We start from the raw sequence: 18,376 nt of genomic DNA on the forward strand, positions 1-18,376 counted from the left end.
ATGGATCAATTATAATGAGTCTGAATCGCAAATGTAATTAAATTGTTTTTTTATAGCGTTTCTTCGAATTATAAATTTTGCCACATTTATAGTTACTATTACTTCTTAGGGTCAAACAATAACGGAAACGGTAATGATAACAGTAATGTCAAAATTCATAATTTTTTTCCTAAAACATTGACAATAATGATAACCGTAACGATAACCATAATGGTAACGGTAACAATATTGAGTAATTTCCAAATGCAGTTAGATTGAACACACTCCACTCATCAATCAATTTGCATTTTTTTTTATGCAGTACACAAATAAACAACACCAAAAGTAATCAAAGGGGACCTACTTTTCACATTACCATTGATTTGGGAGAGAAAAGCAGCCTAATTTTGCTAAGAAATAAGGTTAAAAGTATATAAAAATCCATTAATGCGTAAAATAAACCACCAGATAACTGTAACAAAAAAAACAAAAAAAACCATACAATTTTAAATGAAGATTCAAGACTAATGTCCTCTTGAATTCTATCAGATCAGTACCATACACGCTATTTAGGATTTGCCTACTTAAAGATTCTTGAAAGATATGAAAATCTTGCTAGAAATAGATAGACGAGAAAAGAAAATTGTAGTGAAAGACCTCTCCCGATCCAATCACATGCAACTAGGCTTGAAACCCAGCCCCATTCTGTTCCCCTGACCAAAAAAAAGGTATGCTCTTCCTAAGAACATATATTACCTTGAAGACCTTCAGAAAACTCGCCTATGGAAAGAGAACGCATATCAAAATATCTCACTTTTAACAATTGTTTGAACCAAAACATATCCAAACATTAAAATTTGCACCTAATGAAGTTGAAAGCTTAGATCACATCTTGCAAATCCAAGACGAGTGATAGTAGGCAACATAAGAAAGGTGGTTGGATCATATTTAAAATACACACATTACTTTTCATCAAATAACTGGAATATGATTAGTTGGTACTTTCAAGTTTCAAGTTCAACTCAGACGAAATTACTGCAGATAAACAAGTAACCTGAGAATCAAATATGTACCTGTGTCCAAAAAGAATGGGAAAATAGCCTAAACAATCTTTCCCCATACAGAACAGCGGCTAAAACTTCAAACTAAACTTCTTTTTAAATCACAAAATAGTTCATTTGGAATCATTCAAGACATAAAAACAATGCAGTCCCATACCGAGGCAAGCAAAGTGCAAAACTACAGAGGTCGATTTGATGCCAATAACCTTATGCCATTATCTTTGCTGACCTAACATAGAGGCTGTCCACAACCTTGCCAATGTTGGAAATCGTTTCCAGTGTGGCTGGATATATGGCGTCAGTCTTCGGGTCATCAAAAATGATTAGGCATCCAGCACCTTGATCTAGAGTCCCTGCAAACTTCTTGTCTAGAATCATTTGAGACAACTTCTTTTCCACATGATCCACAGGCAATTCGATCAGATCGGCAATGTGAGCAATCTCAACTCTTGAGAATGGTTCGATCAACCTGCACAGATTTTGCTCCAACAAAGTGTCATAGAGAGAAGAGAGATGCCTGTGGACAATAGGGTCTTCCTCTAGTTGAGCCTTGAAATCTCTAAGTGCTGTCTCGAAAAGCTTTAATGAACGCTTGGAATGTGCATCAGCTACAGCCTTCATAGCATCCAACTCAATTCCCACGTATTGTAGACCTGCTTTTGATGATATTATTCCTGCCACATCGTCCGCCTGGTTAACCATTATTTTGCACAGCAACATGTATTTGAGGCTAAATACAGCACGGGGATCTTCAAGAGCGTTGAAGGCTTCAAATGCTTCAAAGAAATAACTGTAAGCAGTTTTGTAATCCTTCTCTTCCGCATGAAGGATGCCACTCTGCAAGTCAATGGTGCCCTGCTGTGCTGGAGGAACGTATATGGCATTAGCAGCTGTTCTTGCAGCAGTAAGAGCAGCCTTCGCTTTAGGGAGGTTCCTAAGAGAAAAATGGAGTTTGCTCTCCAAGAGATCTATGTCTACTAGGAGGAGCTTATCATCCAGTCTTCTTACTTCCTTGATTAATCCAGTCAGGAGATTTAAGGCTTCAGGGTACTCCTTATTTTCCATCAAAAGAGCTGCAAGCCTGGCCTCAACACGTTGCCGAAGGAACGTTCTCTTCTCCGCACGTGTCCACTGCACCATTTCCTTACACAGGGAAATCTGCAGATCAGATGTGTTTGGTATTTTAGCCACAGCATCAATGATTCCTCGGACAATCTTTGCTGTTTTCGCTTTTGGTATCAAGTTAAAGAAAGGCCTAAGTTGAGTCAAAAGGTTCCGTAGATCCTCTGCACGATTCTCCTGCCTGAGAAGATCTGAAAGATTTGTTATGGCCTGTTCCTTTATCCGTAGAGCCTCAGGGGAAGATGAAGGGTTTTCAAGAACACGGTAAAGGATAGAGATAGACTCTGATGAATTCTTAGCTTCTAAAGCCTCAGCAATTGACTCAGTAGTGGCAGGTAAGTAAGATGTCGACATAGTTACAAGTTGCAACCTGCAGAAGCAAGTCACTGACCAACGTGAAATTTTTATTTAGACAGCAAAAACAAAACTTCCTAAAGTCCTTCCTTGTCAAATAACTACAAAGTACTGCATTAAACAACCATTTTCAAACCCAGATAATATATCAATATTTCATTCAAAATATGGAGAAAATTATTGGAAAGCAACTGAAACACAAAGCTTCCAAGTCCCTCTATATTAAAATCTTGGTTCCGCTAGCTCATTTCTATCCAGAAGGAGAAATACGAGATTGAAGAGTTCAGAACTAACGATTACAGAGAAACCCAACTATAGTCTCAAGCATTAAAAGAAAAACAGAAAGTGAAAACAAAAGAACCATGAGATTGCATATTCAGAAACTAAAAACCTAGATCACAGAACAAAAAATTACATAGACAATTAACCCCAGGACAGAAATTCCAGAGAAAACAAATGAAATCTCAAGCAGCAGAGTTAGAGAGAAATCAAAGATCGAAAAACAAAAACCCCTTAACCTCACATATCATGGCAGAACCAAAATTCCTTCTTCATCTCTCAAACCCTTGGACTCAAAATAAAGAATTGAAATGTACACACCTCACACTTGAAGAACAGCCGAGAGTGAGAGGGTACAACGAAATCAGAGATGGGGAGATCTTCAGCGATCCGAGATGGAGAGAACGTTGAGAGACGATAGAAAGAAATTGAGAGTTCGAGTCTGAAGGTGAAGGAAAATTGGCTTGAAGAACAGGTAAAGTATAAGTACTGCTTTTAAAATATATATATATATATAACATAATAAAAATAAAAAATAACAAAAGGAGGAAAATTTATAGAAAATACCCTTAAAAAAAAATCAAAATTATCCCTGCCGTTTGTACTTTGATTCAAAAATCAACTTTCAAAAAATTCACTAATACAACTTAAAATATAGTTATCATTAGTATATAGACAGAAATTACTTATAATAGAACAGAGAAATAAGACAAGGTCGAAGATGACTTCCTCGTCTCCATTCTCGTAAAATTCTTCATTTAATTTTGCAGAGATTAAGGCAGGATTCCCCATAAAAAAATCGTGAAGATAGAGTTCTAACAGTGGTTATTTTATATGATTAACAATAAATTTTCTTTTATAAGTTTGGAGATATTTAGAAGCTTTTGAAAGTTAGTGATATTTTTTTAACAAAGTATTAAAATTTCCCTAAAAAAACTCACGATAAGTTTTAAAAAAAACTTAAGAATATTTTTTGAAATATTGTAAGTTCAGTGAATTTTTTTTACACAAAGTACAGAGTTCAAGTGTATGATTTGGCAAAAAAGTTTTTAAAAAATAGTTCGGTAGCCCAGACTTACTACTTTTGCAAAAATGGCAAAAAAAAAAAAATAAGACCAACCCATGTTTTACCTTTCTACTACCGATTTACATTCTATATACTTGATACACTACTAATATACATTTGGTACCCTTGATATTATACCTAATAGACTACCAATATACACTTGATACACTGTTAATATACAATTGACACATTACTGATAGGCACTTGATACATTTGGTACATTTGATATACTATTGATATACGATTGAAAATGACTACTTATTTAAGTGTTTTATATTTAAGGAAATTTTAGTAAATAAAGGTTTATCGCGATTTTTGTAATTAAATGAATCTTCATTTAATTAGGACTCTTTTATGTATCACCTTAAGTTGAAAAGGGGAGAGATTTGCGCAAAGAGATGATAGTGGGAGGGAGAGAGAGAAACTTGCAAAAGGAGCTTACCGGCAATGACAATCGGTGATCGACGAGTGATGTGGCTAACAATCAACGGATGAGTGGCAGTACGACGAATGTAGTCAGCGGTTAATTTTCAAGAGAGAGTAGTTGTACTGGAACGTGAAAGTGAAAGACAAGTGAAGGAATCATCGAAGGTCCTTGAGCGGAAAACGAGATCGAACCCAAAACCAAAATTTACATAACATCAATTTTATAGCAAAAACATACATAAATTATGCATCTAATTAAAATACAGCATGCTTGGAAGAAATGGAAGAAAAATGAAATTGGGTTTAGAAACCCTTACCTTTGAAGAACCGTTCTTCAATAAAGAAAACCCTCGAACCAAAAGAACACCACCACAATAGAAACCTTTGTATTCTCTGAATGAGAATCCAGGAGTTTTGTGTATAGGCTATTTTGGAAGATGGAGTTTGAGAAATATGATAAGAGATGAAGATGGGGGAAGAAAATCTCATAACTTTTTCTATGTATTTTTCTGTATTGATTTCTCACCTCTGTAAATGCCAAAAATGGGAAGAAGAAAAATAAACCGTTCAACCCCTTCCACTATTACGTTGTAGAGAGCAAAAAGGGAAAGGGAGTTCCTCCCTAAAATTGTTTTTAAAATTAAAAACAATATATATATATATATATATATGATAACCACTTTATCATATAATATATATTAAATTATATGTTATATCAAATATAACATATAACCTATAGTTTAATATTGTATCAAACACAATATAACCTATAGTTTAATTCTCTTAACAATGATATTTAATATAAATCTCATCTATATTTAATTTAATTATATGAATCTAATTCACATAATTAATATTTGAATCAAATAAATTATACTAATTATATCATATATAATTAATTTTCTCAATTAATTTGAACAATTTAAATTAATCCAAAAATTTATTCTCATTAATTCTCGTTGAGTTACAAAGGGAATCTCATGGATATGTAGCTTGAAACTCTAACGGTACATGAATAATTAATTAAACTTTTTAATTAAATTATTCACCACCCATTAACTGACAAGCACTCCACTAAAGACTGTCAATTGCACTATTCGCACTATAGATATATTTTCGTGTCCATTGAATATGACCAATCAACAGTACGATGACCCTTCACAAATTGCTTGTAAGTACAGCTGGACCAAAATTACCGTTTTGCCCTTGTAGTTATATCTAACTCCTTAATTACCACAGATCCCTCTAATGAACCATCAATCATAGTCCAAGTATGACCAAACCCCTCTCAGCCCATGAGAGGGTGTGACGCCACATTGTTGAAGCCCCGAAATCATCCCTTAAAGGAGCAATTTATCTATTCACCCCGATATTGGGGAATGGGTGAATCCCTTCTTGGTAGTTGTGTTCCCAGCTCCCCAATAAGACGAATCCCTAACATGGTAGACTTGTTGAGTCGGCGATCTGTCCACTCTCACCCATACAAATCAAAAGACTGACTTCATAGATAAGAGTTCACAACTCACTCAGAATTCAGGTCATATTGTCTATGGTCATCCTAGTGAAATGTAAGTCTTTATTATGAACGGCGTTATATAATAATATTAAACATTTTGTGGTTCGATCTTATACATACTTCTTTGTATAGAATAACCCCACTCACATGTCTCCACATGAATGATCGGAATCAGATCATTTGTAGCAGTTTACAACAATTGTAACATCTACAAAGCGGGTCGTACTCGTAATGTCATCAAAATATATCCAACATTATCCAGCTACTACAAACCATTTAGGTTATCACTTAAACATGATTCACCCGTATATCTTTACATACATGTTTAAGCTACAAAATAACCCTGGATATTAATTTATTAGTTTGTGGGTTTAATGCAACTAAATATCAAATAAAACATCATATATTTTATTAAATAACTAATATGTCAGTACAATACAATTACAAACTATAGGATCCTATGAGATTTATGGCATTAACCCCAACAACAAGTGGTGTGTGCGTGAGGATTTTAGAGAAAGTATGAGAGAAATTGAAATGTGAAATATTTGCAAATTTTCAAAGATAGAAGATGTGAATGCAAAACAATATTCTTAAATTGTCTCCTGTTACGATTTCCCTTTTATAATTTAGCCAGAAAAAAAAAAAAAGTTGGGGTGGAATAGTAAGACGCATTCATCTATAAAATGTTAGAATGAATCTCTAAAAGCCCTGTTAAGGCAACCCATTAAGATGCATTATTATTTGTCTTCTCGTTGATTCTCTTTCACTCGTGGCTCTCTTCGTTTGTGTCGCACCCAAAATCTAGTCGTCTATACAGATTCGTGGCGGACATGGCTAAAGAAGAATAAGAGATGAAGATGGAAGTTATGTGTTACAAACCCTTATATGAATATGGAGAGATGAAGATGAACTTTGTTCCTATCGTCTGTACAGATCCACCTCACCAAGATCAAGGAGAATTTTTTTTTAACCTTAAATATATATGTTATAAACCCCCAAAGGAATATGCATTCCTTTACTTGATATATGTGAATTATATGTTGTTGTATATACCATTGTATATTTGAAATATACTGTGATTTATGTTGAATATTAAATCAATATGTGACAACTAATAAAGAAATTCAATTAAACAATATATACTCTTAATTTTGTATATTATAATATTTACTGATCTTAATGTTGTATATATTCCAAGGTATATTGACAATGTTTCAAGATATTTGTTAGAATATAAAATTAATTGAGAGTTTTTTTTTTTAAAAAAAATATTATTTAAATTTTATGTATATTGTGATATATTCCAATTTTGATGTGTTGGAATTTCTGATTACTTAAATGAATATATATACTGTAAATGAATTTTATGATATATACTACGATTTCGATTGAACATTAAGTCAATATTATTTGTATATCATGGTATATTTCATATATTAGATTATACGGTGATTTATGTCAAGCATTGAATCAATCTCTAATTTATATATTGTGATATATTTCATATATTGATTACAATATTTTCAAACACCAAACAAAATGTTGAGGTATATTTTAAATAGTCATGAATCCGCCAACAAAAAAAAAAAAAGAAAAAAAAAGACCAACGAATATAAAAAATAAAATTTTATTAAATATATTTCATATATTAGATCCCTACGTCATATAAATCTCTTTACCCATACTAAAAAACAAAATTAGATATTTTCAAACAATATTTTAATTTATTTACTTCGAGCCCTCCAATTCATTGACACACATATATATAACCGTTTCCACTTCAAGTGCTTTAAAAAAAAAATCAAAATTTTGACATCAAAATTGAAAAGCAAAGTCATCTTCTAGTTCTAGTTCATAACTGTAATTTTAGTTTCCAAACAAATTGGAGGAAAATTAACGTGTAAATTGGTCATGATCGTGTAATTTGGACAATGCAAGTGGACTTCACATGATTTGAAAGGCCCAAATTACTAATGCATTGGGCCAAGGTCCAGTGGATCTAGTGTATGAGCCCATCTTTGTTCCATTCATTTGAAGACTTTTTTTTTTTGGTTGTATTTAGTACACTTTTTGCAAAATGTCTCATCTTAGTTAAGTTAGCATAGTTCAACAACGATTACTATGTATTATCTTTTATGAAGTCGAAGATTTAATCTTTGTTCTCGTATTTTTTGTACTAGAATAAATACACCTATTTAGATAATTATTGAATGTGAACAAAAATTAAAAGTTTTATTACAAACACAATTTCAATCTTAAATGGATGAACTTTATAATAAATAAACATGGATAATCAAAATCTTCTGTGTTATAAAATATAATATATACATTTAAAAACATTCAAACATTTAGTATTTTTTTTTTAATTAGTTGAGTTATGTTAAGTTGATTTAAAATAGTCTATTTTAAAATTTGAATTTATAGAATAACATTTTCGATCATATCATTAACACATGTTGCCTTTGTCTCGTCCATATATAAATATGAAAGAGCCAGCACATTTACAAATTATATATTATTTTGCTATCTCGTTTCCTAGAAAATTCTTTTTGTTTATCCATCTTTATTTGTATATTTAAAGCATTGTTCCATCAAAACTAAATTAGTCAAATCGAGTATAACTCAACCAATAAAGATGATAACTTTAATTTCTTAAAAAAACCAAAGATTTGAATATTCCTATTTAGTAATGGGTCCAAAATTTTATGCAAGCGAGGCTGTAAATATATTTTAGATACATCCATATAATTATATAACCAAAATGATTATAACTAACTAACATATGGACAGTGATAGATCTAGAATTTCATGTTAGAGGAGACAACCTTATACAAGATTAAAATTTTAGCCAACTAGCGTCAAAATTCGTGTCATATATAGTTAGTGGACTTTTAAAAATATATACTAGATCACTGATATCGTGATTAGTGTGTCTAATATGTAGTACCATATATTTTCTTTTCTTAAAAAAATTAATGTAACTATTGGCAACAAAATTGAAATTGTGAGGTTCAATTAGAAACAAAATTATATTTTTTTGTCTAATACAACGATTAATTTTTAAGCATTTTTAATATTTCGTGAGTTTTTTTGTATAATAAATTGAGAGTTTATATATCTATTAGACATTTTTAAGAGACTTAATTAAAGTTTAAATTAAAAGTTTAGATATTTATTAGTATTTTTTAAAACTAAGAATTAAACTTGTATTGACTTGAATATAATTTTAAAATAATGGTAAAGTAAATAACAAAGAAAAAAATTAAATATGAAAATGGTGTTTATATGCCTTAAGAAAAAACAATTGCCTCAAGTTTCACCACTCAAATCAGATGATCTCATATTAATAGTATGAGTTAAATCTCAAAACCAATCAACAAGGGGAGAAGTAGTCCATCTATCTTATAAGAAATATGAGACTACTTGATTTTTTCAATATAGGATTTTCAACAACAAATGTACGCATTTGTATATATTTGATATATAAACAAATATTTTTTTATATATATTTAATAAAAAATAATATTTAGATATGTATAAAACAACATGATGTGATGGGAGGCACGCATCCCTAATTCCTTCATAGATATGCCTCCATTCCCATCCCTTTTGAACTAAAAGGAAATTAAACGGAATATTCAACCATTAAAAAATATATTTAAAATGGAGCTTATGAAAAACATTAATAAATTATAATGTTCGGATTCAATATCAAAATAATCCAATACCTAAAGGGAAATTTTTAAAAATAAAAAAATAAATGAAACTATTAACATAAGATAACAAAATTTGAATTTTCTTTGATAGAGGCTGTTTGAAGTCGATCAGTGTCTATTAGTGATAGAAACCGATAGTAATATGTCAGTGATAGACGCAAATAAAAGTTTATTAATAACTACCCATATATATATATATATTACTATTTCTATATATAGTTCTATTGATGAAATTTTTTCTAATTAAAACTTCAAACAAATAATTTTAACATAAATACTAAATTATATCAATTCAAACAAAAACAATTTAAATTAATAAAAAAAAAGTTATCTATTTTATTCGAGCCTCCTTTTATTCAATATTATATTAATCATAGAATTTTAAAAAGTCTTAAGCGAACGTGCATGAAATAAATACGTATTATCCATTTTAAAACAATATCTAGTTAGAGAGTATTAGTTGATTTGTTTATAAACGTTTAGGTATTAAATCATACAAAATTAATTTAAAATTTTATGTTATAAATTTTAACTTTTTTTTTTCAAAATGATCCTACTTCAAGTGACATAATACTCATAAAGAAATAGGAGAGGGAAAAAACAAAAAGAAGGGCAAAGAAGAAATGGGAAACAAATGCATTTTACATTAAACATTTAAAGTACATACGTCATTAAATAAATTATTCTACTCGTTTAACTTTCTTAATCTTACCGCCGACAAGATTCGACGGAAACAGCAACTCCAATTCCACGTCACGAAAGAAATAATCATGCGACATCAAAATGGACCGGCCACCACCGGCCTTCCGTTTCGCCGCCGACGGGAACCTCCTCGGCTTTCTCGGTGGCGGAGGACACTCAAGAACAACCGCCGTAGGTTCCAAAGATCTCGGAGTCTTCATCAAATCATCGCCCCGATCCACCTCTTTTTCCTCGTCTCCTAAACAACAACAACTCGGCAACGGCAACTTTAACTCCAAATTAGACACTAAAATCTCGAATTTCTCTTCTTTCCCATCTTCTAATTTCTTTACATGATTTTCCTCCATTATAGAAAAAAAAGGGAAAAAGAAAATAAAAATCGAATATGTAATAATTATTTAAGGGAATGTCTATGTTAATGATAATAATTGATTATTGAGTGCTTGATTTGGACTATTTATAGACAAAGAAAGGGAAGAATGTTCCTTTTCGGCTTTGAAATTAAATCACCCACCAAAATGAATTGAAGAATCCAAAGCATAATACAATACAACAAATATTAAGTTAATCAATCTGCGTCTTTAATTCATTTTCTCTAATTTAAATATATATATATATATATATATATATATATATATATATATATTATGGTTTTTCTTTTTCGAGCTACCTTCATAGAACCTTTTTGCTTTTTTTAAGGGTTAGGAGCGTAAGAAGAAAGAAAAAAAGAGACATTTCTATATTGATAGAGAGACTAAAAGGTGCTAATTGATTTTTATTTCCCTTTTTGTCAAGGAGGAAAAAGTAAAAAGCAAAATATTTTTTTCAAGTTGAATAATTGTTGATATATCGATATATCCGTAAATCGAAGAGTTTGATATCGATATTTGATATTTTTTATAGATGTCGAAAAATATAAAAAAAATCATCTATTAAATCATTATGAATAGAAATGCTAATAACAATATCTATAACTTAGTTTGAGAGGAAAACCAACTCGAATATTAATTTAATAATTTTTCTAAATTTTAGACTTACAAAAATATTAGTTGATATCTTAGATATATCCGTTAAATTGAAATCCATATTTTAATCTTTGATTCTTACTGAGGTAGATTTATTTATATATATTATATATTTTCAACAAGAGATTTTGAGATTGTCTCTTTAGGTTCATTGTTATAAGATTGAATTTCATTTTTAATTTGTTTGGACTGAATATCCATTTGAATTTCGTGGACTCTAATATCATATAAAAATATAAAATTCTATTTCAAAATTAATTGACAATTAAACATTGATGCCAATTGAGCTTATGTTCTTTTTCGTGTCATCATGCTACAGTTGAATTCTTACATTGTTGAACGAATGAGAGACAGTGAATAATACTTCAAATTTATATTCAACAATATTTGCATAATATGAAAATACTTAGGTGCAATCTTCCATATTTCTCCTTTTCCTATACGTAAAAATATAAATTTTAAATTAAATTAAAAAAAATTAATTGTCACGTGATAATTTTTCATTAGATGCACTCGGCTGCACAATAGATGAGTATGACTATACAATTTTTTCCAAATTTTCTTAAAAAAAAAAAAAAAAAAAAAGAGGGAGAGGTCCCTTTCTTTCCCCTTTTTAAGGCGGATACCAGGTCAAGATTACTAGATGTAGATCGTAGCTCCTTAGCTTGGTTGAAAAGGTACATTGATAATGGATAAAAACAAAATTAACTTTCGAAGAATGCGAAAACTCACCTTCAAAATTTAATTTTATGTTTTTATTTTCTCTCAAAGTTTATGCATTCATATAATATATGCATGTGACATATTGATATATATATATATATATATATCTTAATTTTGTTTTTCCTGCTCTTTGTAATTTTTTTTATTGCTAACATGAACGTAACTTAACTAACATAAAAATATATGCCCTCAACCAAGAGATTAAAAGTTTCAATGATAATTCACCTCACATATTGTTTAACAAAATGTTGAAAATATCAATATTTGACAAAAATGTCAAGGTCTCAAATATTTTACGTAAATATCGACGAAGTGTCTCATTCGTTAGAAAATTCTGAAAAATTTATAAAAATAAGAAAAGAACATATTTACATTAATAAACGAACATTTTACCCTTTTTCAAATAAAGTTAAAATGTCTATTGTTTATATTATATTTCACGTTGCGATGTTTTTAATTTATTTTTGTGATTCATGTTTTTTCTATAATATAATAAAAATGTTGATTCAACCTCTCGTCGATGTCAAATTTATGAAAATGTAAAAATATCGATGAAAGTTTAATACCACATGAGTTCAAGAAAGAAAGTAAAACTTTTTTTTTTTTTTGCTTGAAATTCAAATAATTTTGTTTATGAAACTTTGTGACATTTATGCATGTGGGGCTATTTTTGTAAATAACACAGTTTTGTTATTATGTACAAATTATTTATACTGTAGCCCAACTGACCTATAAAATATTTTAGCTTATATTTTAATTTGTAGACTTATAGTTCTAATGTCTCAATCCTCATTGTACCAAAAAAATATGTTTATAGGTATAGTATAAAATTTTATTTCTCTCTCTTAATTAGAAAGAGAGAAGAAAAGTGTATAATAATATAATAATTGTCCCAAAAAAAAATTACGAAAGGGACCCAAATTCTAAAGTGGGATTGCTTCAGTTTTACTGAAAATGATAAGAAAACAATCACTTTCAGATTTTTTTAAATGATAAGAAAAATGATAAGAAAACAATTTGACGAAAACCCTGCGACAATTTTAGATTTTTTTAAAAAAAGGAAAAATCACTTTTAGTACGGAAACTCAAAAATATCAATTTAGTCCTGAGCTTAGATTTAAAACGATTTGGATCATGTTTAGTAATTATTTGAATTTGAATTTTTGTTTTTAAAAATCAAGTTTGTAGACATTATTTGTACCTCAAAATTTATTCATTTGTTATCTAGTTTTAACCGGTGGTTTAAAAACCAAACCAAAATTTGAAAACTTAGAAAAAAAAAAAAACTTTTCAAAACTTATTTTTATTTTTGAAATTTGCTTAAGAATTCAATAATTGTATTTAAAAAAGATATAATTATTGTAAGAAAATAAGCTTAATTTTTAAACACTAAAAACAAAAAACGAAATGGTCACTCAACGTGGCCTTAATCTTTGTATTTTTAAAATTATAACAACGTAGTTACTAAACTTTAGTATATAATAATTTAATCCTTGTATTTTTAAATTTATAACAATTTAATATTTATAATTTTAAGTTTGTATAATATTCTCATCAAACTTAAATAATAATTTTATTATGTAAAGATTTATAAAGTTAGTTGATCAATCTATAGGTATAAGAAAATTTACTAAATCTTAATAATATTATATGCATATATTATATGTGAATTTTAAAAATTTATAAGCACATATACTGAGTTTGTAATTTTAAAACTTATAAACTAAATAAACAAAATTTAAAAATTGATAGGAGTAGGACTATTTTGTAATTTAAATTTTTAAAAAAGTATTTAATGAGGCCCCCCTAGCTAGGTCTCAAATTTCCGCACCATTGATTAATGGATTAGTTGGCTCATCAAATCACTTTTTCCATTTTACCTAACTACTCTTAATATATATTCTCATTGATGATGATGATGATGATGATGATAATGATCATGATAACCACCCTCGTTATTTATTGTTGTTTTTGTTTGTTGTTTTTCCTTTAAAACTTATAAGTAATCTCATATAACTATTCTCTCACACTCGTATTTATTTTTATATTTTTTAAGTGCAATTTCATGAGAAAAAGTTCATATAAACTATCAAGTTCACTATGACTTCTATTAGATATAAATGTCGTAAAGTTACTGTGTCATGGAAGAATCACTACCCTGAAAGTAATTACTGTGCGACCTCGATGCTAATCGTTGTGGCGGTTGGTCCCTAAGGAAAACATAGTTTCGAATTTTAGGCGTACACGCACTAGAAAATGGATTGAAATCAATGAAAATCATGTTTAGAAAACAATAGATCTAGAGGAAAAACATATGAAAAGGAAATACAAAAATTGCTCAATCTTTTTCTTTTCAAAACCAAGAGCTATTTAAAAGAAAGATAAGATCGTTTTATAAAAACAAAAAATCTTTTTAAACGGTTTTAGAATTAATTGAAATTAATTATTGGAATTAATCACCAACAATTAATTTGTGTCTTTTCTTTTGCTATGTTAGTCATTCTAAACAATCCCCACGAATGATTGGTATAAAAAAAAACATTTTATAAAACTTGTTTCCTAAGCAGAGTTAGGAGATCAAACTTAAACAACAATATTTGATAATTTGAATTGATGCATAGTGAAATGGACCAACAACTTTATTAGAAAGAGTGAGTTACCTCTTGAACTTTCAATAGTTCTGGTTGAGATCTTCACAATACGTTTTACTCCTTAAATTTTCATTGATTCTACGATAAAAGCGTGTTATTTAAGGTCATGCACATAGAACCTCGGGTCAACGTGAAAACTCTAGAAAAAGACCTTTAAACTTTTTTTTATAGAAGACGACCACACCTTCACAATCACGTTAATTGCATCATCAAGTTCATCGTAATAGACCACTAAAAAACTGAGTTATGAAGACTTCACATCTAGTCCATAGTAGGACCAACTTCATAAAATCTGTCAAAGACAAACCACTCAAAAACTGAGCTATGAAGATTTTTACAATTATTCATCAAGTCCATACTAGGACCACCAAACAAAGGGCTATGAAATTTTTTAAAGGCTTTAGTTTTGTCTAACAAGTCCGTACTAGAACCACCCAAATAAAGAGCTATGACCATCTAGTCTATCGCACTAAGACTAATCAAATAAAAGGTTATGAACCATCAAGTCTATTGCAATAGACCAGCCAAAATAAAGACTATAAACCATTATAAGGATTTGAGCCCCATACTTATTGAAAATTATAGAATTACTTTTCTTATTAGGCATTTAGTTATAAGATCCACCAAGTTCCTCTCAGACCTTACAAACTCCAAGGAGATAATTCCTTCTTTCAACAATTGTTTCACAGCTCCATGTCTGAGACATTTTTCATTATACACACTATTCTTGGCAATTCCTATGATAACCTGTGAATCACAGTACAAAAAGACTGGTAAGGATATCCACATAATGATACATCTCCCAGTAAGCTTATAAGTCACTTTGCCTCTTTTCTTGCTAATTACAAAGCAACAAATTCAAATTCCATGGTAGACCTAGCTATGCAAGTCTGCTTTGTAAACTTCCATGAAATAGCTCCTCCATATAGTAAGAACATATATCCACTAGTGGAAATTACTTCGTCGTTATTTGTTATCCAATGGCATCACAATACCCTTCTATATGGCAGGAAATTTATCAAAATGTAAACAATATTCTATTGCACCCTTAATATACCTCAATAAACGACAAAGAGCAATCCAATAATTTTTATCAGGATATATCTATTCAATCTGCTCATAACACATGCAATATCAGGTCTGATATAGTTCATTAGAAATATAACACTTCCTATAATCTTTACATATTCAGATTGAGAAACGCTATCACATTTATTTTTCTTAAGTCTCATACTAGCATCATAAGGTGTTCTTACAGGAATGTCATCAAAACTATAAAATCTCTTTAACATTTTTCAATGCGTGATTCATATAAAGGAAATCCATTTTCGGTAACATCAAGTATCACATTAGTCTCACCTAAATCTTTCGTTTCAAATTGCGAGGACAGAAATAACTTAGTATCATACCTTACATCTATATTTGTACCAAAGATCAACATATCATCAACATACAAATAAATAATCACATAATCAGCTCAAATAAATCTAAGTAATTTCAAATATTTTAGTCATATAAGAATATACATCAAAATATTTGAAAATCCATTTAAATTTAATTGGTTTATTTCCTTTAAGAAATTATACAAAATCCATGAAGTACAATTTTCATTTTCTCTTTCCAATATCCTAGATAGGCTCAATAAAACAAATACTTTATACTTTCAATAAAAATTTTCATAGATAAAAAAAATGTTAAACTACTTACAGAAATAGTAAAAATAAAAATAAAAATTGATAGACACTGATAAACTTCTATCAGTTGATAGACACTGATAAACTTCTATCAGTTGATAGACACTAATAGACTTCTATAAGCTTCTATTAAAGAAGATTAAAATTTTGCTATTTTGTGTAAATAGTTTCTTTTATTTTTCTATTTTTGAAAATCTCCCTACTTTCAATAAATTGAAATTATATATATACACCTATAAACCCATTATCATCTCCTTATCTAACCAATGTCGCACTTTGGTCGCATTCTCAACATTCTTCCCCTCGAACAAAGGACTACCAAGCCTCCTTTCACATAATCATTCATTTGTTTAACTCTTATCTAGGTTAACTCCTCTTCACTAAAGCACACCACCTATCTAATATAGTTCAACTATAGATCACACCATGACTACTTTCGAGGCTCCACTACATCTTTGTTCGACACCAGAGGATTTATATTAATATGGTTAAGCTAGGGGACGACTCTGATACCACTTATTAGGGATAACAACTCTTTGAATATCTTCACAATAGTATGATATTGTATATATTTTGGACATAAGTCCTCATGGCTTTGCTTTTGAGCTTGACCCCAAAAAACCCCATACCAATGAAAATAGTTGTTATAACTTATATATCCATGAAAAATCCTTATACAATATCCACATATTTTATAATTTAGATAATATTTCAAATTACGATCAATTCTAGAAGCTCCCACATAGAAATGATTGAATTTACATATTTGATACAAATAAGCTAGTTGATAGTCAAAATAATGTTATATGACCAAACTCAATTTAAAAGTAATAACAATACTTTTCAATTTCATGAAATTAGTGGTCAAACATGACAATTTAATCATGCACAAATTTTGTCAAATATAACACACATGAAAATTATTTCCATTTATGTTAACATGCTAATAGACATGCTCATTTAGGATATGAAAACAATACAAGAACAAGAACAATACTATTTTCTTATTGCATTTGTCTTGAGACAATTTACTACTTATGAGATATTCAAATATTTTCAAAAGATTTGAAATTCAATTTTTATTTCTATCAAGATTTGAATCATATTGAGAAAATCTTTGTCATCATCGTAAAATTGGAGGCATTTGTGGAACAAACTATCAAAATATCATCACTTAAAAGCCTTTTTTTTATTTGATTAATGATAAACAACCACAAGACCCACTACTTAAACTATCTATCACATGCACATATGACAATCACTATAAATCAGTCGACACACCATTTAAAAAATAAGTATAGAATGAAATCTATTTATAAGGATCAATAAGATTATGATCACATTCCAAATCTAAACGATCCATTTTAAAACTTAAGGTTCGAAAAATAAATAAAGCACACTCATTAATCATGTTCGAGCTAAACTGAAGATAACAATGAAATATAGAGATTATGAGTGGAGAAGCCTTCAATTAATCAACAACATAAATGTATTGACAAAACCAAAAACACCATTTTAAAAAATTGAATTCGGTGGAACAACATAAATCAAATTATTTTCAATATATTTGAATCAAATCAAGATCTGATCATAAGAGCCAATAATAATTTAATGAGGTAATTATTTTCTTAGTTTATTCTACCCAATATCTTTACTTTCCTTATTTTCTTAATTTTTCTTCTCAATTTGTAATGAGAATTTTTCCTAATTTTGATCATACTTTAGTAACCTAAAATGAGAATTAAAATATAATTCTCAGATTTCTTCTCAACTTATCATTCATTCATCAAGAACAAAGCAAGCAACCAATTCCAATCAAGGTTAGTAACACACAAATGAATGACTTATATGGCTAGAGTCCAATAAATTCAATAATTGATTTTTCTTAAAAAAGTATACCTTCTTTGTACCTTAGTTATAGCCGCTGAAAAGTAATAAAAGAAAAACCATCTCTTCTCACCCTTCAGTTCCCGTGCATGTGAATAGGGCGGAAGAGGTCACTATTCGCTCATGCCTCATCGACGTTACAGATTGCTCATTTCGCTAGTTGGTGATTTGT

General features: G+C 29.5%; 1 protein-coding gene across 1 annotated transcript; it reads right to left on the reverse strand.

Moving 5' to 3' along the window:
- Positions 1–945: 945 nt before the first annotated feature.
- On the reverse strand, positions 946–3,319 carry ATS9 (non-ATPase subunit 9). Its single transcript, XM_039046151.2, has 2 exons — positions 3,117–3,319; positions 946–2,532 (listed from the first exon to the last, which is right to left on the reverse strand). The coding sequence occupies exons 1-2, from the start codon at positions 3,314–3,316 to the stop codon at positions 1,248–1,250; spliced, it is 1,485 nt and encodes a 494-aa protein (XP_038902079.2). The 5' UTR covers positions 3,317–3,319; the 3' UTR covers positions 946–1,247.
- Positions 3,320–18,376: the final 15,057 nt, after the last annotated feature.

The sequence above is a fragment of the Benincasa hispida genome, chromosome 10, assembly GCF_027475165.1.
Source record: "Benincasa hispida cultivar pf3 chromosome 10, pf3_genome.v1.1, whole genome shotgun sequence".
Classification (NCBI taxonomy): Eukaryota; Viridiplantae; Streptophyta; class Magnoliopsida; order Cucurbitales; family Cucurbitaceae; genus Benincasa; species Benincasa hispida.